At 40.8% G+C, this 25,000-nt stretch overlaps 3 protein-coding genes across 10 annotated transcripts in view; 1 reads left to right on the plus strand and 2 right to left on the minus strand.

Moving 5' to 3' along the window:
• LOC129748448 (somatomedin-B and thrombospondin type-1 domain-containing protein) overlaps positions 1-25,000 on the minus strand; it is a 252,698-nt gene that overhangs the window by 153,997 nt on the left and 73,701 nt on the right. The gene's annotated exons all lie outside the window — the stretch shown is intronic.
• LOC129748447 (SAFB-like transcription modulator) lies at positions 49-12,541 on the plus strand. Of its 2 annotated transcripts, none has more exons than XM_055743071.1 (5): positions 49-641; positions 3,040-3,106; positions 3,970-4,879; positions 11,239-11,370; positions 11,430-12,541. In XM_055743071.1, the coding sequence occupies exons 1-5, from the start codon at positions 138-140 to the stop codon at positions 12,109-12,111; spliced, it is 2,295 nt and encodes a 764-aa protein (XP_055599046.1). In that variant the 5' UTR covers positions 49-137; the 3' UTR covers positions 12,112-12,541. The 2 variants fall into 2 exon arrangements, with proteins under 2 accessions (XP_055599046.1, XP_055599047.1); XM_055743072.1 differs by lacking the exon at positions 49-641 and adding an exon at positions 1,599-2,021.
• LOC129742590 (eukaryotic translation initiation factor 2 subunit 2) overlaps positions 21,411-25,000 on the minus strand; it is an 8,877-nt gene continuing 5,287 nt past the window's right edge. The window contains exons 2-3 of the mRNA XM_055734507.1: positions 22,558-22,990; positions 21,411-22,278 (exon numbers count right to left, since the gene is read on the minus strand). Coding sequence (XP_055590482.1) covers positions 21,755-22,278; positions 22,558-22,990 — 957 coding nt within the window. The 3' untranslated portion in view covers positions 21,411-21,754. The remainder of the gene's footprint in view (positions 22,279-22,557; positions 22,991-25,000) is intronic.

A 25,000-nucleotide genomic window follows, 5' to 3' on the forward strand; every position in this document is an offset into this window, starting at 1 on the left:
ATATTTGCATCGTCCCGGGTAACGATTCTGTTTGTTTATTCAGAAAAAGTTTGGCTCCACGCGAGTGGAGATAAACGAAAACGGCATTATTGAGTAACGATAGCCTTCTTTGTTAAGGTTAAGGAAACTAAAAAAGTATGAGCGACGACGAAGGCGTGGAGATATCGGAGATATTCATCAACATGGAATCTAAACAATTTGTTTGGGGCATTGGACCGATTAAAGAGGATTTTCAAGTAGATTCGCATCCAACGGCTCGCGAAGTCCTTCAGGTTCTCCGATTCCACATCATTGCAGTTAGAAATGAGATGAAGGCATTTAATAAAATGGAGAAAAAGGTTAAAGGAATTAAGAAAAAGAAGGTGAATGCAATAAAAGTTCATCGGCACGCACAAAGGATAGTGGCTAAAAAGTTGAAAGCTGCTTGGGTGAATGAAGCGAAGAAAGGTGTTGGATTGCGAACTAGGGGGAAAATCGGCACCCAGCTCAAAAGGCTCATTAGGCAATGGCATCTCCTGTTCCTTAACCGTAAAAACCATTCCCCGGAAGCGAAAGCGGAGCGCACTAAATTCCGTGACCTGATCGATCGGGAACTGGACATCCGCAGGGAAGGAAATGAGTTCCAAGCTCTGCTAATTGAGGTAAATTTCCGAATCTACTTTAAGGCGCTTACGCTGTGCAAAAATTTAACCCAAAACTAACGGCGTGTTCGCAAACTGATTTGTTTGGGTGATGCATCGATTTGTTTGGTAGATGTCAAATCACCTTCCGAACGCCAGCATCGATAGAAAAAATCACTTCGATAGAACAAATCAATTTACGAACACGCCGTAAAAGTGATCCGCACCAAATCCCTGTCTCCGCAAAAAAAGGTTTTGTTTTATTTGGATTGATTTAACACATTTTTGGTCTGCTAAAATAGGTTAAACTTACTGAATTTGATTATCGCTGACAATGGTCTATTAAATTCGTATATTTTATAGGGAAACAATCCTAATCCAAATAAATATACATATAGTAGAAAATCGAGCTTGTTTGAAAAGTTGTGTCAACAACATTAATCATAATTAGGGTTTATGATATACAATCTGACATATTTCCTTGACCCTAATCACTCTAATATGGTTTTATATCGACGGGCAAGCGTTTAATCATCAAAAAACAATCCCCCTTATTCTGCGCCGTGCGTGAGGTGACGATAGTCGAGTCACCCGATTCCAGTAGTCGCTTTAGGTGAGAAAAATCTTTTAGAATGAACTTTTTGAGTTCTTGTCCTAATCTATTAGTCACCGTGAGTGACAAACCATATGCTCTGTCTCATCGGCTTCGGGACTAAGGTGACAAGACTCACGTGACTCCGACTCGGCTCGACTATCGTCACCTCACGCGCAGCGCAGAATAAGGGGGAATAATTATTACAATGGAGCTTATTCAGTAGAAACATACGAATATATTTTGTTCCTTTACAAAATTCAGAATACATTCTTATCTCCCGCCAAACTCAATTTTAAGTTTAAATTTGTTATCGTGCTTTAAAACTAATAGCCCCATGAGTAACTTTTATTAATCGTGATTTCACCTACAAAAAAGAAGTTGAAGCTGCCATTTTTACCAATTTGGTGTGCTTGCTTATCATTATGGATTGTAACGAAGATATCTGGGGCGTTGGGCCCACCAAGGGTTATTTCGAAGGGGACCGGCTTCCGACGGCTCGAGCGGTTCTTCAGGTTCTCGAGTTTCATTACCGTAAAATGAGTGAAACGAGGAACGATGCAGTAAAGGTCCGGCAGTCTGCCCAGAAGCTGGTGGCCCGTTTGCTGACCGAAGCTTGGAGAAATGAGCCTTGTGAATTGAAGTTGATGTCCATAATCGTGATTCAGTTAAAAAAGCTAAGTTTTCAATGGCGTGATCTTTACCGTGATCGATTTCATAAATCCCCTGAAGCAATACAGGAGCGCTTGAAATTCCAGGATCTTATCGATCAACTGTTTAACATCAGTAAAGTTGCAAATTACACTCAGGTAAATGTACTTAATATGAAATAGTGGCAAAATACTTTTAAATCTCATGATTCGATGATTGTAGTCTTCTTGAATAAAACACAAAAATTGGGAATATTTCTTTTTGGTTCCGTGTAATATAATTTCGGACCTTTCAAGCACTTTTAATAGTTATTAACGTTGGCGGAGCAAATGTGAGACAACGTTTTTTTTTTGCTTTTCGCCTATTTATTGAATTTGAAGAAATGACCTAATACTTAATTTTTGTATCCCATGGAAAAGCAGCAACTGCTTTGCAGTTATAAATTAGCAGTTTACTATTTGCTGTCACGGTCTACGTCGCAGAGACAGCAATCAAATGTCTAAGCAGAATTCTGGCGCATAATGAAAACTCATTTTTTATACCTTGTCATACCTTTAATTGGTTAGCAGAAGATGAGAACTAAATCCGCAAAAAATATAAACTTCAGAGAGGTTTAAAAAAAATCGAAATAAAATATCTGAAAAAGTTACAACTCCCCCCTAAATACTTGATAGCGTTGATGTGGTCTAGTGGATAGGCTGGCGCCAGTCTGGTAACCCAGGCGTACTGGGTTCGATTCCCGGTATCGGCAAGAAAAACTTTTGGGTTCAAATCCCATAAGTTGCCGACACATGATGCTTGGGGAGTAAGTAGAGGCCAGTCTCGAACCCACCCTTGTCCTTCCTCCAACTGGTATCAGGAAAGGTTGGTTTATTATCTTGAACTGCATTCTAATCATATCCAGCCGGAATGGATATAATGAAGTGCATGATGGTCTAACCAACGTCTCATGATCGCTTACTATTCTACGCTGCCTACTCTAAACTTAAAAATTTTCTTCTCCAAAAACTATCTCTAATTTTCATTTCCAGCGTTAGCCCCCCGAGCTATTTAAACGCCACAAAAAAAAAACTCCTCCTTAAATACTTGATAATGAACAGCTTTTTCTGTTAAAACAGAAACTCACTAACAGCTATCCTTTCATTTTGATTTAAATCACAACTTTGTATTTTGCAGCAAACCTCCGCGGCGGTAAACAAGCCCCAAATGAAAAAGAATCTTGTGATAAAAAAGCAGGATCCGGGTAAGTTACTGGTTTTGTTGCATTCAGAATAACGGTTTAAAAGTTAGTATGACATTTGACATAAAAGCTATGTGGTAAAAAGGCCATTAATCATAATTTCAGCTTACTGCTGACTATTTAATGAAACTTACAACATCTCTTTTTAAATTTTGCGGCTGCTATCGAGAATGTAGGGGGTGAGGCGGCCTAAAGCCGCCGAGGCTTCCCAATCCGAGGTGGCCGCCGACCCGACGTCGAAAGCGGCGGCCATATTACATTGGTCTAGGTCTATTGGAGCCTCCTAGGTTTATGTGAGAGCTAGCGGTGATCCCTTATTACATGAAAATTCGAACGCGTAGCGTGAGGAGTCGGTGAGCTTAGGTTTAAACGCCTTGCTTATGGCGATTTTACAAAAGTTAACAGGATGCAAACAGATAAAAAAAACACCAGCCCCCTCACGCTACGCGTTCGAATTTTTATGAAATATTGTCCTTTGCGCGGCGGACGGAACTACGGAATCATCCCTAGGTTTCATGTAAAATTAGGAGGCCCCAGTAGACCTACATCAATGTAATAGGCCGCCGCAGCAGACAAAATGACCTTTATGCCAAATGTCATACTCCCGTTTCCAGGGGTTATAATTAAATTATAAAACGGACAGTCAAAACAAACAAAGAAGTTCTCTGTCACTGATTACAAAACTACAACAGCGATTTATAGAATTGTTCAGAATACCTTTGAAGAAAAAATCTTAAGGTTACCGCCCATGCGTATTTACCTGAATTAAATGTTTAAGTTGAATTCAGTAATTATGAAGAACTGGCACGGAAACAATGAATGAGAAAAACATTAACCATTTGATTGAATAATTTATACCTTTGCAGGGAAGAAAAATAAATTAGGAATTAGTACAGAACGGAAAATGCTTCGAAACCTCTGGGTATCCGGTTTGGGACCGCAGACTAGTGGCTATGATTTGAAAGATGCTTTCATGTTTCACGGTACTGTTCTCGGAGCGCAAGTGATAAAGCGGACTTCCGAACCGGAACCCAACACCTATGGTCGGGTGACGATGGCAACTAATCAAATGGCGGCCAAATGTATAGCCAAGCTGAATGGAACGGACCTGCTTGGACATAGAATTAAAGTAGAGCGCATCTCTCTAGAAAATTTAAAAGGTGGCGTACAACAAAATCACGATGAAAAACAATTTGGATCCACAGTACATGAAGAACACGCCGAGCAAGAGCGTGACGTTCCTAAAAATCAAGGAAGGCCGAATAGCAATCTAAACACCTGGGGGAGTCGCGATCGAGAACATAACCGACCTGATCAGTCCATGAGGTCCAGACGTTCTGGGTCTGTCGAATTGGACAACATAAAACGAGAAAGATCTGTTGTTGATCGCGGCAACAAGGATCGGGGCGATACATTCAATCGAAACAGATCGAGAGAACGCAGCATGAGAAATCGCGAAGAGTCGTACTTCCGCGACAGAAAGATGCATGCGTCGTCAAGCGATTGGAGCTATCAGAGAGGCAACAGATCACGCGATCGAGGTGATGAGGATCGTAGATTCGGCCAGTCTGGTGAATTGCAGGACACCCAGATGAACCTACTTGATGAGGAACGGCGCTTCCGCGAAGAAGAGGAACGGCTGAAGCGGGAACGCGAGGAACTTGCCCGGGAACGGGCGCATATCCTACAGGAACAGGCCGAACTGCAACGTTTTGAAATAGAACGTCGCGCCAAAATCGAAGAGGAACGTAACGAACTTTTGCGGCAGCAAAGGAAGTACGTAGATGTAATGTTATTTGTTATTAGATAAGCGAGTATTCGTCCCTTCAAAAGGCAACGTCGAAGACCCGATATGTTGCCAACAGTTTTATTCCTTTTTCAATCAAACCATTTAAAGTGTATGCTTTCTAACCATTTATTTCCGGAGTTTCTTTTAGAGGAATGTTCGTCAGAAGTGTTCATTTCAGTCAAAACGAAATCTTATGAGTGTGATTATGTTTTCTTATTGTGTCAGTTCATAAGAAAACCTTATGGCGCTTATGGAATACATAAGAGTATTTTTATGAGTGTACTGATCATAACGAAAGACGTGTGTGTGTGTGACTGAGTGAGTAATTGTTCCAATTTCTTTAATATCATCCTTCTCTTAGAGCAAATTCACTGCTGTTGGGAAAAAGTGGTAGAAACTTTGACACTTGTAGCACATTTTGAAAATTTTACCATGTGTAAATGTTTTCAAGAACTTTGGGCGTTATATTTTTTTCCACCACTGTTTCCATTTCAGCGGTATGTGACAGAAATATTGCTATTTTTGCATTGTGTTGTAAAAAAAACTTGAAGGCCGCAGATCTTGAAACTGTTTTTGCATGGTAATATTTTCAAAATGTGCTAAAAGTGTCAAAATTTCTACCACTTTTTCCCAACACGAGTGAACTTGCTCTTATGTTTTTGAAATGATATCCCACACGCTTGGATACGCTCCAGGTGAAAATAGTCTCTCTTTAGATGAGGTTTGAAGACCCGTTGAAGCCCGTCTGCTAGGGTCAGGCGAATCGAGTATTTTCAGTTTCTCGGAGAAACGTATTGGTTCAAACGGAAACTCAATTTACATTACAGGTAACAGGAGACAAAACGTGACAAAATCAAATCTGAATCTGTTCGATCTAGATTAGATCCGTGCTTCGCGCCGCGCCGTAAGCGGTTATGTGCCGAGATAAAGACGGAGGCATCCTGACAAAAAATCGTGACCGGATGAAACAGCACTTCAACGAACACCTATTCTGCGCACATGCAGGTGACGGTGGGGGAAGTTACATCGTCGGTGTAGAGTAGCCACTCCCAATGCTGAGTGAACCTAAGGAAGTCATCTTTATAGCAAAACGTAGACTAGGAAGAAGATTAAGAAAGGCCCGGAAAAGTTGACCGATTGCCCATACCAGTTGGTTGTGCGGATTTGGAGCTACCGGAGCATGGGAAGGAGAGGATATCTACAAGAAAGAAGGACAACAAATTTGACTGTTTGAACTATGAAGCGATCACTGTCAAAGTGCTGTCTCGAATCATACTCCAGCCACAAGCAAACAGATTCATGGGAAGTCATCAAGTCATCAGGACGGCATCGGGATCAGATCCTAAGACTACGGCAAATCCTCCAAAACGCCGTGAACATCAAGTGCCCACGCACCTGAACCGCACGTGGATATTGCTCAAGGAGGACTTGTGTACACTCGGAGCATTTAAACGACGTGTGCTGAACCGTGCAGGAAAAACGGTTGAACGATCTGATTGCACCGGTGAGGGTGCTGTTAGCTCCGTAATTGTTCATTCGAATGAGAATGTACAATTGAATATTTGGCAGAATGATGTTCATCAAGTTATTGTAGTTTCCATAAAAAAATAGCAATAAACTGTAGAAAGGTTGACTGAAAAGCGGTATAGACATATTATACTATAGTGCGCTGAGTATGATATGTCGTGAGACGAAATAGTAAATAAATAAAATAATGGTTGGCCAGGTTGACCAGACATTATTAAACATCTGTCGATTGCTGTTACAGCAGTAATGATTGATGAGTTCGTATCGTCGTTGAATTCATGTTGACCAGACATCTATCAAACATCTTCCAAATGTCGAAACCAGTTCAACGGAAAGGGTTGCCGATTACCGATATGGATATGAAATTTTCCATCAGCGTTCAGAGATTAATTTCAAGAGTTAACAATATTAGCGTGTTTCACTCAGTTGCAGTTGCAAACCTAGTTGCGCACTAACTACTGTCATCGTGCTCTACTGACGATTTTGAATCTCTCAGTCTAGCAAAATCGTACTATCTGCTAGTCAATGCAATCCGGACACGAAAAAAGACAATCCGAACGTAAAGAACCGTGTGAAGAAAATCCAGAAGGGAAAACAAAATGACAGCTGCATGTAAACATTACGCTCGTTCTCACGCACACCTATTATTGGAACTTGGAATGTTTTGACTCTTGCCCAGCCAGGTAAGCTGACTCAACTTGCTAGAGAAGCTAGCCGCCTCAAGCTAGAGATATTGGGACTGAGCGAAGTCCGTTGGCCTGAAGATTGGCTCCGATAATCAGGACTTTGAGCGCATCATGGGGCGCTATGGCCTAGGACAGATGAGCGAAAACGGAGAGCTGTTTGTAGAATTTTGTGGCAACAACAACATGGTGATCGGTGGATCGCTCTTCCCCCATCGCGACATCGACCAGCACACAAGGTCACTTGGGTATCCCGAGATGGCCGAACAGAAAATCAAATTGACCACATCTGCATAAGCCGAAAATGGAGAAGGAGCTTTCTTGATGTCCGCAACAAACGAAGCGCAGACATTGCATCTGACCATCACCTCGTCCTTGGCGAGATACGACTGAGAGTTGCGCGTGTCCAACGGCGCGAGGAGAAAGTCGGGTGTCTATACGACGTCCGCCGGTTGGAGAATCCAGAGGTGAAAAGGGCAAACGTTGAACAGCTAGAATCCCGAGCCTCGGAGTTGCCGACACACGGAACAGTCGAAGAACAGTGGTGTGGAATCAAGAATGCCTTTATCATGACGAGCCATGGTACTCTAGGTAGAGTTTGTGGAAGACGAAGTGAATGGATGTCGGATGAAACCTGGAGGATGGTCGATGATCGGAAAAAGGCGAAAGTCGGAATTGAGCAGGCATGTACCGGGTCAGCCAAAGCAGCCGCCCGCTTACGATATGCGGAGCTGGAAAAGGCAGTTAAACGAGCTTGTAGACGAGACAAGAGAGCCTGGACAAACTCCCTAGCCGAAGAGGGAGAAAGAGCCGCCGCCATTGGAGATATCCGATTATTATATGATATATCTCGCCGCCTTAGTGGTGCAAGGACTAATGCAAGAATGCCGCTGAAAGACCGAGCAGTTCAGCTGCTGACTGATCGAACAGATCAGCTCAAGCGATGGACTGAGCATTTTGAACAACTCTTCCGAGTTACAAATAGCAATGGCCAACAGAACCCGCAGCTCGAGGCGCCCACAGTAAGCCGCATAAATGGCGTCAACTCGGAAGCGCCCTCGCTGGCTGAAATAGAATCGGCAATCAAGGACATGAAATCCAACAAAGCGCCTGGAATCGATTGCATTCCTGCTGAAATGCTCAAAGCCGACCCTGCCTTGTCAGCACAAATGTTGCACCGTTTTTTCGCTGACATTTGGGATACTGCAACATTCCCGGCCGACTGGATGCAGGGTATCCTCGTAAAGGTCCCGAAGAAAGGAGACCTGACAGAGTGCGGTAACTGGCGTGGCATAACTTCGATCTGTACAACCCTCAAAGTACTCTGCAAAGTGATCCTGAACAAGATCCAGGAGAAAATCGACGCTACACTCCGACGGCAATAAGCTGGATTCCGATCCGGACGATCATGTGTGGACAACATCACAACGCTACGAATAATACTGGAACAAATCAACGAATTCCAGGACTCTCTTCTGCTGGTGTTCGTTGATTTCGAAAAAGCATTTGACCGACTGAACCACGAAAACATCTGGGCTGCTCTTAGACGACGAGGGGTCCCAGAGAAACTAGTCCATCTCATCGAAGCACAGTACGAGACATTTTCGTGCAAGGTCTTGCACGACGGTGTCTTGTCCGAACCAATCCCGGTAACTGCTGGAGTGAGACAGGGATGTATTTTGTCACCGCTGCTTTTTCTCATCGTAATGGATGAGATTCTGACTGGATCGATGACTGTAGACCAAACCGAGGATTGCCGCGGAATCCTTCAGCAATTGAGCAACTGGACGACCTTGACCTGGTAGACGATATTGTTTTGCTCGCCCGAACACAACAAGACATGCAGAGCAAACTCGACGACTTCACCGAAAGCTCCAAGGCAGCAGGTATCAAAATCAATGTCGGAAAGACCAAGTCGATGGCAATCAACACAGAAAATCGTTCCAATTTCGTGATAGCTGGACAACAGGTTGAGACAGTGGAGCGCTTCCAGTATCTTGGTAGTCAGATAACGCCTGATGGTGATACCAATTAAATCGCCAATGTCATCAAAGGGCGCTAGAAATCGAGATTCGGGAACGTGGGTGAAGATGGATTGGGCACATGCTGCGAAAAGATGAGAACGAGATTTGCAGAGAGGCACTTGAATGGAATTCAGAAGGACAACGAAGAAGAGGCAGACCCAGTAACTAGCTGCCGAAATACGAACTGTCGACGAGAGACTTGACTGGGACCAAATAAAGACGCTGTCTCCGGATCGTCCACTGTTGACGTCTTTTACCACGGCCTTATCGGGCCATGGTTAGACGGAGGATCGGCGCGGGAACATTATGATGCAGCACCGATTTTCCTAGCTTTGTAAGCGAAACAGTCTTACCAGTTCAGGCATCTCAGGGCCTATCGCAGGAAGCGCCCATGGATAAATTCCATTCGTTCGGTTTCGTTCAAGTAAAAAGTGGACCGAACAGTAGAAGCGTATTAGTATTCGAGGATGGAACGAACAACGCTGCGATATAAGTTTTTTAGGCAATCAACGGTCTTGAAGTCCTTGGCCATTCGAAATACGCCTTTCTCGACTAGGTACATAGTTAGTGTGTGTCTTGAATTTAGCCTTGGATTAAGAATATCGCCTACATCATTGATGTGGTCCACGCGCGCGATGATCTTAACTTCGAGAGAGTATCCCGCAGAAAAATGCAGCTTCTTACGTGAAAAATAGATGACTGCTCCATTTACTACGATTCAATGGCAAGCAGTTAAGTTGCACCAGTAAGCAAAGAGGTTGAACTAATTGGCAAGACATTAATGTTTTCCTGATCGTTTATGTTGAAAAAGTTTAAGAACACCAGCATAGAGAAGTTTTGGGCCGTCGATTTGAGAAAGTACGTTATTGAAATAGTCTAAGAGAATATCTAGGCTTCCTTAAGGCGAGTCAGAAGAGGCAAGGAACCTGAAAAAAATGGACTTTTCGTATCTGCGCCAAGTAAAGATCTACGGAAACCTAAACTTTCCCTCGAGTTCTCTCATTTGGTTTCACTAGAATACGAGTGTAGCGTTTTCGAAATCAAAGTAGAGAACAGTGCGATTTTTAACAACGATGCCGATAAACAATTCCTGGTTCACCTGGCCAAGTGTAGCGGGAAAATCGGAATAAATAGCGTCAGTTTGACATTTCGCATGGCACCTTTCAAATAAACGAAAATCAAATCAAATTTATTTGACCTTTGGCAGCCAAATGTAAATAAATGTTATGAACACAAAGAGGACAACGATGTTGAATTCCGTAGCAAAAAAAAAGAGTAAAACTAATCAATTCATCTGCTGGTGGTTATCAGCATTGATGTGAATGAACCACCAGCAGATGAAGTTGTCCTGGCGATAACTACGGCACCTAAAGAACGTTGGATTCTTCTACAGGATTACCTCTCAGGAACCTTGTAAGTTACAAATCGTAACGTAAGCTTGGAATTTTTTAACTGACCGAAAAATCTACACGTATAGCTAAGAAAGGGTTGTTGATCGTAAACATAATCGAGGATCACCGTGGAATTCTTCAGCAACTAACCGATCTTAGCTGACGATTTTGTGTTTGTTATTCGACAATTTTGTTAGGAGCAATCTCGACGACCACGAGCTCCAAAGCCCCAGGTCCCAAAGTAAACGTCAGAAACACACAGTAGGTTGAGAATAAGGATGGTGGAATTTCGTTGAGAAGACTTGTGCATCCCATTTAAGATCACTTTGCAGAGTGTTGAATGTTGTACAGAGAAACGTTACGTTTCCTTCTCTTTTTCGAGACTTCTACAATTACACTAGTGAAGATACTCTGCATCCAGTTGGCCGAGAATGTTACAGGAATACCAGATATCATTCCGGTGTAAAATCTGTGTTGACAAGGGACTCGTTCTGCCACTTCTATGCAAACTGGGATTGGACGTGTTTGGTTGGGAATCCACTTAATTCGAACGATCCGAGCACTTCTGTCGATGACCAGTCGTTTTAAGTGTGAGCTTTCAGTCTGATAAAGCATTAACATATAACGGTTTGATTGAAGCTGAATATACTGGGAATATATTTCTGTGTTCATCTAGCTTTTTTAGCAATTGAACTGATCGATTAAATCTCTATTATTTTAGGATTGAAGAGGCGAAGCGGCAGCTAATGAAGAGTATGAGTTCCAATTCTAATCGATTCAGAGATGAAAGTTTTTCTGGTCAAGGTTTGCAGAACTTTGATGTATCAGGGATGTCGACCGATTCTCCCTCTAGGTATGAAATTTCGAAAAAAACCGTTACTGTCACTGAATTTCAAAGTTTCATTTTTACAGACGGAATGCTTACGGAATAGAAGCTGCGGGCACCGTTTCCGTTGGCAGGACACCATCCCATCAAAGACAACAATATAACAAAGATGAATTCTACCGGGAACAAAATTTTGAACATAACGCTGGCGCTCCAGAGAACAATTTCAGCGCAAATAACGATCGCAACTTTTCATCACTATCAAATCGTCGCTATCAAGATTCTAATGCCAACATGAACACTGGTGACAATCGTGGCAATTATACAGCGCAAGCATACGGCGATACCTCGCGTTCTCCTTACCTTAATAACTTGGACAACGGCAAGCGAAACAACATGAACAATTCCAACTCCTTCTCAATGAGCCAACGCTTTCCGGATATGGCGGACAACCGTCCACAGGAGCCGATGACTAGGAATAATCGCTATGTTGATCAGACCAATAACCGCTACCTAGATAACAACGATTACGATAGGAACAACGGACATGGTTTAAGAAGCTCTAGATCGTCCCAGTTAGAAGAAATGACAACAAGAAATAGCTTCGGAGATCGGAATGATGCCTGGGGAACGAACCAGAACGATAGCTCTCCTTTGGGTATGAATTCGTACAGGAACGCACCACGGCAGCATCATCAGAATGATCGTGACGGCTACAGGGGGCAGAACCAGGATAGATACAGGCCGTCTGCCTACGGCCGGTTCTGAACAGGACATTCCACTGAAAGATTTTTATTTTATTTCCCATAAAAGGTACCTTTTCTTTTTTTGAGTTGAGTCAAATTTATTGAATACGATTAACTGAGTTTTTTTTTTCTTCAATTTTTAAATTGTTGATGTTCTGAAAGAACAGAGCGCTCCAATTTGTTTATTTTTTGTTAGTTTCAAATAGTTACTTTACCATTCAATAATTAGGTGCAAGGAGTGTTTTCTTAAAACGCATAGCGAAGGTTTGCCTGCATGAATTACTTGATGGTATTATTCCTAAAAATGTAGCAGTGGTTTACCTTTAGAATAGGTTTTCGATACTTACATATGCAATCCTTTATAATATTTTTTTTATTGATTGGTTCTGCTTCGACCTATTAATACACATCAAACAACGTCACAAATAAAAATAAATGCATTGACCTAAAACATTATTGCTAAATTATTTACTCCTTCGGTTCACGTTCGACAATTCTACTAAGGGTAGTAGAATTGTTGAACTGCATTGTATCATTCCGAAATGGTAGAACATTTGGGTTGACATTTTTGAGAAAACGTAAACGTAATCGAACAGACAAGATAGGCATTGAATTTTTAACATTTCAATATTACTATACAGTGTCGGACAATAGAATAGGACCGCTCTAATGCAAAATATTCAAATCACCTTTAAACTGCCAATTCAAATATAAAAATATGCGACACCTAGCGGCAAGCACTTATTGTAGTATGCCAACTTTGTATACTGCACGTTTGTTGCAATCAAAGCAACCCGTTTGTTCTACTCGACCAGAAAGCTGTCAGAGGGTGAAAAAAGTCGCGTCATAAAATAAGACCAGCTCATCGGTTCGGCCGATCCGGCATTTTCAGCGCTCTAGATTTGAAGAAAAGGTGTTGTTTGTCCATTTTCGTGTCCTGGTAAGTATTTCTCATAAAATTAATCATGTAAATCATGAAAACAAACAAAAAATAAAGATTTCCTTCCTCCTACTCTGTTTTCAGCGAAAAAGCGATGGGTCGGGCACAGCACTGCACGGAGGTCCAGCGAGCGATCATCCGGAATCTGCACAAGGCTGGCAAAAGCCAACGCGAGATTGCCGACTACTTAGGAAGGTCGAAAACTTTCGTTTTCAACGCGCTTCACAGCACCGGCAAACGGGAACTGACCGGCTGCCCCCGCAAACGACGCCGAAGGACGATTCGGCAATCAAGCGGGCCTTGCAAAAGGACCCTTTCAAAGCGTCCAAGCAGATCAGAGACGAACTGAACTTATCACTGAATTTCAAAGTTTCATTTTTACAGACGGAATGCTTACGGAATAGAAGCTGCGGGCACCATTTCCGTTGGCAGGACACCATCCCATCAAAGACAACAATATAACAAAGATGAATTCTACCGGGAACAAAATTTTGAACATAACGCTGGCGCTCCAGAGAACAATTTCAGCGCAAATAACGATCGCAACTTTTCATCACTATCAAATCGTCGCTATCAAGATTCTAATGCCAACATGAACACTGGTGACAATCGTGGCAATTATACAGCGCAAGCATACGGCGATACCTCGCGTTCTCCTTACCTTAATAACTTGGACAACGGCAAGCGAAACAACATGAACAATTCCAACTCCTTCTCAATGAGCCAACGCTTTCCGGATATGGCGGACAACCGTCCACAGGAGCCGATGACTAGGAATAATCGCTATGTTGATCAGACCAATAACCGCTACCTAGATAACAACGATTACGATAGGAACAACGGACATGGTTTAAGAAGCTCTAGATCGTCCCAGTTAGAAGAAATGACAACAAGAAATAGCTTCGGAGATCGGAATGATGCCTGGGGAACGAACCAGAACGATAGCTCTCCTTTGGGTATGAATTCGTACAGGAACGCACCACGGCAGAATCATCAGAATGATCGTGACGGCTACAGGGGGCAGAACCAGGATAGATACAGGCCGTCTGCCTACGGCCGGTTCTGAACAGGACATTCCACTGAAAGATTTTTATTTTATTTCCCATAAAAGGTACCTTTTCTTTTTTTGAGTTGAGTCAAATTTATTGAATACGCAACCAAGCAACCAAAAGTCGCGTTTTTACTTAACTCCGAACTCCGAAGTTCACATTTGGCTGAAAAAATGTATTACGGGAACTTCAGGTGACTCTTGTCGCCTAAAAGTTACTCAGGAACTTACATCGCCCTTTGAAAGGTTAATACTACCGATAACGGAACTTCTAAGCGCATTTAATGGAACTTCTTTCAAGAAGGTCGATAACGTTCGCGTAACATTCCAAAACGCACCATTAAGATACTTGAAGGTGTTTTAAAGAACCTATATGGGAAATCTAAGCGACATGTCAAAAATGTTTTTCAAGAAGGTCGATAACGTTCGCGTAACATTCTAAAGCGCACCATTAAGATACTTGAAGGTGTTTTAAAGAACCTATATGGGAATTCTAAGCGACATGTCAAAAATGTTTTTCAAGAAGGTCGATAACGTTCGCGTAACATTCTAAAGCGCACCATTAAGGTACTTGAAGGTGTTTTAAAGAACCTATATGGGAATTCTAAGCGACATGTCAAAAATGTCTGTCAATTTCTTGTCATGGTATTTATTTTGTTTATATCTGTACGGATATATACAAATGGAATTCAAGATTTTTTCGAATTTTTCTTATAAATGTTAAATAAGATATTCGAATAAATTCTTGATGATGCGAATTTTGTTATGATTCATATTGTGTACTGAAAGTCCTTTGAACGAAATAAGGTTCCTTCAATTGACCAACCCACTCAATCATCTCAAATGACATTAAGTTTAAATACTAATCATTACAGTGGCAATTAGCTATTGCTGGATTGGTCGAGAGGCTGGTGAGTTTCATTGCAACCTAGAGAGCAGCGGTTCAATTCTCTAGGCGTGTAAGCAGCTTTTGTAATCAAAACAATATAATTTAAATCAATGAGATAGACCATGATAGACCGGCAACCTAGCAATCTGACATGTGGTTGTCAGAGCAATCTGTCAATCGGATTTTTTTTTCGGCGCGTAGAAGTTTCTTGACATTCTCTTAGAAGCTGAACAGCGTTCTCTACAGCCACCTAAACGAACTTGAAAGTAGCTTTAAGAACTTAAATTTTGGGCTGATTAGCATTCTCTTCAGACACAAACGAGAGCTGATTAAGCTTCTATGGAACCTTTTTAAGGGAATTCTGGTTGCTTGGGCGATTAACTGAGTTTTTTTTTTCTTCAATTTTTAAATTGTTGATGTTCTGAAAGAACAGAGCGCTCCAATTTGTTTATTTTTTGTTAGTTTCAAATAGTTACTTTACCATTCAATAATTAGGTGCAAGGAGTGTTTTCTTAAAACGCATAGCGAAGGTTTGCCTGCATGAATTACTTGATGGTATTATTCCTAAAAATGTAGCAGTGGTTTACCTTTAGAATAGGTTTTCGATACTTACATATGCAATCCTTTATAATATTTTTTTTATTGATTGGTTCTGCTTCGACCTATTAATACACATCAAACAACGTCACAAATAAAAATAAATGCATTGACCTAAAAGATTATTGCTAAATTATTTACTCCTTCGGTTCACGTTCGACAATTCTACTAAGGGTAGTAGAATTGTTGAACTGCATTGTATCATTCCGAAATGATAGAACATTTGGGTTGACATTTTTGAGAAAACGTAAACGTAATCGAACAGACAAGATAGGCATTGAATTTTTAACATTTCAATATTACTATACAGTGTCGGACAATAGAATAGGACCGCTCTAATGCAAAATATTCAAATCACCTTTAAACTGCCAATTTAAATATAAAAATATGCGACACCTAGCGGCAAGCACTTATTGTAGTATGCCAACTTTGTATACTGCACGTTTGTTGCAATCAAAGCAACCCGTTTGTTCTACTCGACCAGAAAGCTGTCAGAGGGTGAAAAAAGTCGCGTCATAAAATAAGACCAGCTCATCGGTTCGGCCGATCCGGCATTTTCAGCGCTCTAGATTTGAAGAAAAGGTGTTGTTTGTCCATTTTCGTGTCCTGGTAAGTATTTCCCATAAAATTAATCATGTAAATCATGAAAACAAACAAAAAATAAAGATTTCCTTCCTCCTACTCTGTTTTCAGCGAAAAAACGATCGGTCGGGCACAGCACTGCACGGAGGTCCAGCGAGCGATCATCCGGAATCTGTACAAGAATGGCAAAAGCCAACGCGAGATTGCCGACTACTTAGGAAGGTCGAAAACTTTCGTTTTTAACGCGCTTCACAGCACCGGCAAACGGGAACTGACCAGCCGCCCCCGCAAAACGACGCCGAAGGACGATTCGGCAATCAAGCGGGCCTCGCAAAAGAACCCTTTCAAAGCGTCCAAGCAGATCAGAGACGAGCTGAACTTATCTGTGAGTTCCCGGACGGTTCAGTGACGGTTGGCGGAGAAGGGACTAGGAGGAAAAAGTCCCCGGAAGGTGCCAATGCTGACGCCGAAGCACTTGAAGGCGTGGCTGAATCATGCGAAGGACCACTTCGATTGGGTCGGTCCGGAAAAGGAGAATCATGGAGAAATGTGCTGTGGTCGGATGAGACCAAAGTGAACCTCATCGGCTCGGACGGAAAGAGTTGGGTCCATCGCCCACTCGCTGTGCGTATATGCCCCAGTATACAAATAAAACATTCAAACATGGAGGAGGTAGCATCATGGTGTGGGGGTCCCTTGTACTGGATCGACCGGATTATGGACCAGCATCTCTACGCCCAGATACTTCGGGAAGTAATGCTGCCACACGCCGAGTGGGAGATGCCCCTAAAGTGGCAGTTCCAGCAGGACAACGACCACAAACATACACTGTAAATTTTTGCCTCGATTTCCAGCAAAAAAATTTGCTGGAAACGTTCAGCAATCCAAATTATTGCTGGAAACCAGCAATCGGTTTTCGAATTGCTGGATTTTTCAGCATTCGATTGTGTTCTTGTCATTTTTGCTGAAAAATCAGCAATCGGTTTTTAAATTGCTGGACTTTCCAGCAATTGATTTAGTTTGCTGGAAAATCAGCAATCGAGTTGTCAAATTGGAGTCTGTTTGTTTTCGTACGCTGAAGCAAGGTGAGACTCTATTTTATGAAATTTGGTTAGATTAATATATAATTATTTTATTTTCCTCTATATTCTAGCAACAAGATATCAAGTCAAGGGTGAGTTTTCATAAGACAGGTAGATATTCTATAAAAGATTCTAATCAAAATCATTCTTACAGGTGGCGGATGATCAACACTTTGGCACAAAGCTGCCTCCCCAAAGCCGATGCTATATATAGAATATTGAAAATCGTGTTTTTGGAAATAAATGTATCCCTTTATTAAAAATTGGGAGAAAATAATTGTTTTTATTGCTCATTTTATGTACAGCCAGTAATCAAAAATTAAATTTGAATTGAAATATAAATTTGATACTAAATACAGCCGGTTGTGTTGAAAGAAATAGCTGGTTTCCAGCAATCTGTATTGCTGATTTTCCAGCAATTTGAATTGCTGGAAACCAGCATTAACGTTTGCTGTTTTTTCCAGCAATTTAAATTGCTGGAATTTTTGCTGGAAAGTCAGCGGGACAAAAACCAGCAACATTTTGCTGGTTTCCAGCAAAAAAAAATTTGCTGTGTACCGCTAAAACGGTTATAAAGTGATTCCAGGATAATAAGGTACACAGCAAATTTTTTTTTGCTGGAAACCAGCAAAATTTTGCTGGTTTTTGTCCCGCTGACTTTCCAGCTAAATTTCCAGCAATTTGAATTGCTGGAAAAATCAGCAAACATTAGTGCTGGATTCCAGCAATTCAAATTGCTGGAAATCAGCAATCTAGATTGCTGGAAACCAGCTATTTTTTCAAAACATTCGGCTGTATTTGGTATCAAATTTAAATTTCAATTCGAAATTAAGTATTGAATACTGGCTGTGCTTATGATGACCAATAAATGAGAATTATTCCATTTTTTCAATTATGTAGGGATTTATTTCCAAAACTCTACATTTTTTAATATACCAGCACCGGCTCTACTCTGGGGTGGAAGTTTTGTGCCAAAGTGTTGACCACCTGAAATAAAGTTTTGATTAGTATCTTTCATTAAATATCTACCTATCCAATGAAAACTCACCCTTGACTTGATGTTTGCAGACCATGGTTGCTATAACATAGAGGAAAATAAAGATAATTGATTATTGTATTCAAAGTTCGTGAAATAAATTCTCACCTTTTTCAGCGTACGAAAACAAACAGACTCCAATTTGACAACTCGATTGCTGATTTTCCAGCAAACTAGATCAGTTGCTGGAAAGTCCAGCAATTTGAAATCCGATTGCTGGATTTTCAGCAAAAATGACAAGAACACAACCGAATGCTGAAAATTCCAGCAATCAGAAAACCCATTGCTGGTTTCCAGCAAAAAATTGGATTGCTGAACATTTCCAGCAATTTTTTTTGCTGGAAATCGAGGCAAAAATTTACTGTGTAGACGTATGGAGTGGCCAGCACAGTCCCCTGATCTTTTTTTTAATTTAATAAACGTTTATTAGGCCATTTTACTTTTTCAATGTTTTAGGAGAGGGAGAAGGAGGTTGAGAGGATGTAGGAGAACTTAAATCTATTCGATCCCTTGATCGGGTCCTGAGGGGTCCAAGTGCGTTTCCGCGATGTTTATCGTCTATCTCAAGAGAAGGTTGACGGGTTCCTTTTTTAGCATGAGGAGACGCGGGTTTCAGATGTGATGCTGTAGGTGTGTTCGTCCGTTTGGGTTGAGGTGGTTGCTGTTGTTGTTTTTTTTCATCTATTTGTTTCGGTTCGGCTGGTGGTTTAGTTTGCCTACTGTTTTCTATCGTCGGTTGCTTCAGGTCGGCCTTGACTACGTTGGCGAATGTTACATTGCTGTTGGTTTGCTGTTTCAATTTTCGGGACTGCAATCGGTAGATTCTGCTCTGTGCTAATTTTGATTGCCGATGATTCGGCTAACCAAATAGGACACGATCTATTTATCGGTGAATGACCTTTTTGGCAGTTCCCGCAGTATGGGTGGTTCTTAAAGTTTTGGCTGTCGTGTTGAGTGGAATTGCATTTGGTACACGATACAATCGAGTTCGCACTCGAAGAAATCCAAAATTCAAAAACTCGGGTATTACCGTCCCGTTGATGGTTATTATCAATGTGGATGTGTCGACAATTTTCGCAGAGGTCTTCTTGGTGATACTTCGTACATCTATCACATTTTGGGACGATATTTCACTGAGCAACTTCAGCCATTCCGTTCACTTCGTTACACGTCACTACAAATTTCCGCTGGTTTAATGTAGGATGGCGTTCGATAACTATCGGTGTTCCATTGGTCAGATTGGTGATTTTTCAAGTTCACTTATTTGTTGTTTGTTTTTTGATTTAATCACATACCAACCATGTTTTTCTCAAAGAAACCTTCTATTTTTCCCGCTTTTTCTACTGATCTTCCGATGAGGAATGGGTTCTGCGGAAGCTCATGGCCGTCCGCTGCTTTTAAAATCAGATAGTGTAGGCGAACATGCAAGTTTTTAGGATCCATCCATTCCGGTACAGTTCTATCCGGGGGTTCACCCGGCGATGGACTCATCGCACCACTACTACTTCACACCGTCGTAGCCACAGTAGCCTTTGAATAACGAGCACCGATCACAAAACGCGTCCGAACTCGTTCGAGGCTGAGGAGGAACTCAGTCCCCTGATCTCAATCCCATAGAGAACCTATGGGAAATAGTTAAACGTAAGGTGTACACCGAAAAATCAAAAAACAAGCAGCAGCTGTGGGAGAGAATTTAGGCGGTGTGGTATTCTATCCCGGTGAGAACGTGCCAAAAGCTGGTGGAGTCGATGCCGAACCGGGTGCGAGAAGTGATGCGTAATAAAGGTTATACCACCAAGTACTAACCCTGCAAATCGATCACGGTATGAATTTCCTTTTTTTGTTTTTGATATTCGACTGCGTTAAAATTTTGTAATATTGGTAGATGAACGGCTTTTCAGTCAATTTTTAAAATCAAAACGATTGTTATTTATTACTGTCCAGACGTTTCGGCTATTTGTTGTAGCCTTCTTCAGTGGAAAACTGTAATTTTATTGTGAATTTAGTAACATTGTCATTTTGTTAGTTTCGTTTTGCAAATTTCTACTCACTAATAGTCAGGTTCGTTTCTTGTCTAGTTTCTATTGTAGCTAAAGACCAATGGTTGAATTTTCTGTGTGAAAACTATAGAAATATGTTAGTTCACAAAATCGAATCTCTCCTATTTTTGAACTCACTGCTGCATCAGTAAGACCGCAACGCTTCACCATTTGATAGAGACTACGCGGCAGTGCTTTACTGATGGCGGATTTAATTTTGTGTATTGGTGTTATTGGTTTTATTTATCAACCAATGTTAGTGACATAAATAAAACCAATAACACCAATACACAAAATTAAATCCGCCATCAGTAAAGCGCTGCCGCGTAGTCTCTATCAAATCGTGAAGCGTTGCGGTCTTACTGATGCAGCAGTGAGTTCAAAAATAGGAGAGATTCGATTTTGTGAACTAACATATTTCTATAGTTTTCACACAGAAAATTCAACCATTGGTCTTTAGCTACAATAGAAACTAGACAAGAAACGAACCTGACTATTAGTGAGTAGAAATTTGCAAAACGAAACTAACAAAATGACAATGTTACTAAATTCACAATAAATTTACAGTTTTCCACTGAAGAAGGCTACAACAAATAGCCGAAACGTCTGGACAGTAATAAATAACAATCGTTTTGATTTTAAAAATTGATTGAAAAGCCGTTTCCTTTTTTTAAATTTTTTTTACCATGAATTCTAAAGCGGTCCTATTTTATGTCGCGTTATTTTAGTCAGTAAGTATGCTTAAAACGCATTTTTAAATAAAGGACAATTGTTTTAACTACGGATGATTTTAATTTCGTCGAAGAATGGAATTTACACTTAGTAAATGGTTTGATGCACTTAAATGGAAATTTTTTTCTCAAAGTTTTGTCACTTTCTGTTTTGGATTAAGCTGTGGTCCTATTCTATTGTCCGACACTGTAGGTACATACTTCGAGTTTACAAAAACATTCTTACCTATATTGAACTAAGATGAGGAAAGTCGAGAACCAGGTATGGCATTTTCTCTAAAAAGTTTGAGTCCAAAATTCGAAATTTGTTAACGGAGTTGCTTGAACACTTAACATGAGCAATTACAAGAATTTCGGAAACGAATAAAATTCTGAAATTTGATGTAATTCAGAATATTGTGAGATATTTTATTACATGGGTCTTGAAAAATGTATAAAATTGAAAAATTTTCGTTTCTAACATACTTCTGGTCACCTTCAATTCTAACCATAACTAGCGTGGAAAAACTCAAGATATATTCGGCGAACTATCAGTATAGACATACAAACATTACTGCGTACTTGTTTAATTTTTATATATATTTTTTTGATTGAGTAATTTATGAAATGTGAATGCGGGCGTCCAAATCAAGCATGTCAATTTAAAACCGTCTAGCGGTTCCGTTCAACTTGTACACGCACTAACGGAATTCGTAAACAATAATTAAAAAATCTAATCACCCTAGGCCGTTTTTGCACGAATTGCGGCACGTTTGCTGGTGACGGCCTGGAAACCAGATTTGATACTAGCGACCGAACAGCGCGACCCGCACGATTCACACTGCAGGAAAAACAACCGAGTGTCCTTCTGAAGAAGAGTTTCGGGTGAGCGGCAGGTATGACAGGTGACATATTCTTTGATGTATCGTCGAAGCACGTTCTCGATCTGCTTCGGCTGGAAGCGGCCCTTGATGATAAGCTGCATGTTGCCGTCCACCGATCCGCTCGTACCCAATTCAGCCAACAGAAAGTCGAGCAAATGCTTGTGCTGTCTGTGCAGAGTTCTGCAAATTTCGGCAAAGTTGGCGAACGAGGTCTTCTTGGTACCAACACGAAGCACCTGGGGCGGTCGCATCACAAACTTCGGTTTCCGTCCTGCGGCCATGTCCGGATTTTTGTCCAGGATGATCTCAAAGACGCGATTCAGCAACTCATCGTAGGTGTAGTCCCGATCGGAACCGGCCCAGGATGTGCAGTGCTCGTCGACTGCAATAGGTAGAAAACGTAATAATATTAACAAAAATGAAACGAAAAATTTATTTGATAATCTTAAGGGGCCAATCTAGATCACATCAAATCAATAGGGGTTTAGAGAGAAAAAAAACCTAACAAAATTACACAAATTCCATAATTAATATACCAAATTCAGTTACGCTTCCATCGTTATCCGTTAGGCATGTAATAGGAAAACATTTGTTATAAACTCTTAGGTAAGAATGGTTCATTTTCAGCGTTAACTTGTAATGCGTTCAGAAAAAAACTTACCATTCTCCTTTTCTTCCTCCTTGTTCACATCTTCGGTTTCCATCAATTCGGTCAAGTCCTTCTTCTTCTTCCTTTTCTTCTTCATGCTGAAATCGATCTTTATGTCATCGTCCAGCCCATCGTCTCCTCCGAATCCATCTCCATCATCACCAGGTGCCGATCGACCTTCCTTGCCTTCCTTCTCGCCGCCTTCTCCACCCGTTTCTCCCAACGCCTTATCCAGGTCGTCCAAATTGAACGGCAGCTTCTTCTTCTTCTTTTTCTTTTTATTCAAGCTTTCGATGTCCAGATCGTCGGTATCGCCTGCGGTTCCAGCCTCGGCCGCATCGTTTTCCGCCGAAGGGGTCTCATCAACACCCTCCTCTCCGGCCATATCCAAATCAAAAGGAGTCTTCTTCTTCTTCTTTTTTTTCATCAAAGAAGGGTCAAATATCTGCCGTTAGGAGTAGGAAGAAAAATACCAAATAAAAATCAAGATGATAACTCAAGTTTCGAAACTTTTGGGGCACTTGCTAAAATTTTTTATCATAGGTTTTTTTAAAACTTGCCTCTATTGAATTTCTTTTTTTATCGCAATGCATATTCAAACCTTTATTATGTACAGTACAGTAAAGTTTGTCTACGCTTTGCGTCCTTTTCAAAGGAAAACACTAGAATCTTTTTAAGACCTGAGACTTGAGACCTGAGACATGAGAGGACTCATGGCTCTTGTCTCAGGCCTCATGTTTTAGGTCTCAATGTCAGTATCATCTCATTTTCAATTTCATTCATGTCTTCTTCTTCTTCTTCTTTCTTATGAGTGGCCAGTTCGTGTGTTTGTTTACGAACTATACTGCCAAGTTTTGTCAAATGTGAATGTGGAAGTGTTGTTGGGCTACATTGTTGCCTCTTTTATTATTTTCTCGAAAGTTGTTGGATTTTAGTGTTGAAATGGCAGTTGCATATTTATTATTTGGTTGATTGTCAATAAAAGATTTTGAATCGGCACTGGCTCAAGTGACTCAGAGCGAGATCTTAATGAATCTTGTTACTTCTAGGTAAGTTTTTCTCTTTTTATTAGTCAATAGTGATTGTAAATTGTCGTTGAGTATTATAAGACTTGGGAAGTTATTTCTTGATAAAGTATATTTAAAGCATGTAAAAAGTATATGTTCGTTATTTTCAGTCGTATTGCAAATTTCGCATTTGTCATTTTCAGTCATTTTCCAAAGGAAAAGTTTCTGTTTGTTTAGTGTGTGGAAAGTTCTTAATCTTCCCATCGTGACTATTTGTTGTGTTCCCAAATTTAAATCCGAGAACCAAGGCTTTAATGTCGGCTTTTTTAATATTTCAAAGTGGTTTTTCCCTTTATTACGTGATATTTCTGTATATTCTTCTTGCCATTCTAACAAGGATTCATTTTTTGCCAGGTTAAGTGCGTCCATCAAAGGTATTTTGGAGTATATTATTTGTTGTGCATTGCAGCCTTGTTTCGAGAGTTGGTCTGCGATTTCGTTCCCATAGATGTTGCAGTGTCCTGGGACCCACTGAAGTTTGATTATTTTATTGGTGATTTCAAGTTTATTTAATATTTCGTTAATTATAAAGTTATCTTTAACGTAGCCATTTTTTTATGATTGAAGCCCTGATTTAGAATCGGTGCATATCACGAATTTATTTTCTGTGCTGGAATTGATTTTATCAATGGCTGTATTGATTCATTCATGTCAGGTCCTCCCTCTTCCAGCTTTAAGTATTCGTTTTACACGGTTTTCCGCAACTAGCACGGTTTTTGGGAATTAACGCGGTACGTATTACCGCGTAAAAAAACCTTACTTATTTATATCGACCGTACATTTACATACATTCTAGTATGCTAGTAGCGTTCTTGGTTTCATCTGATAGCCAGTTGTACACTAACTGCTGTCATCTTACATAGAAAAAACGCTTTGGCAGCACAGTGCATAACTGGTGGACCACCAGGGTGAAAACAAATACGCTTTAGGCATTCAAACTTAAATCTATACTATTTGCCCATAGATGGCATTACTGAATGTGTGAACATATTGTCATTTCGTGAGTGCGAAATCATTAATAATCATAATAATCCCAAATAATGTAGTTGTCACCTATAACAATGGTACTGCCGCTCTGCGAGACGGCATCTAAACTTGCAATTAGCCACTTCGCATTCAAGCTTTGGGTATAGAAGCACTTCTTCTTCTTCTTTTTCTAGTCGCCGATGCTATTTTTAGCACGACTCGGAACTGCTTTATCGGCAAAGCTCCTATTAATGGTCCAGTTACTGAGACTATATTGACCAGCGGTATTCGTTTTATACTCCGGAGAGTTTACAATTTTTCTTTTATACTCCTTAGAGTTTACAAATTCTTGATTCTTGTTTCTGTGTGTATTAGGTACAATACATGTTTTTTGTGTTCATTTTTATGTCCGTAGACTCACA

This window comes from Uranotaenia lowii, chromosome 2 (assembly GCF_029784155.1).
Source record: "Uranotaenia lowii strain MFRU-FL chromosome 2, ASM2978415v1, whole genome shotgun sequence".
Lineage (NCBI taxonomy): Eukaryota > Metazoa > Arthropoda > Insecta > Diptera > Culicidae > Uranotaenia > Uranotaenia lowii.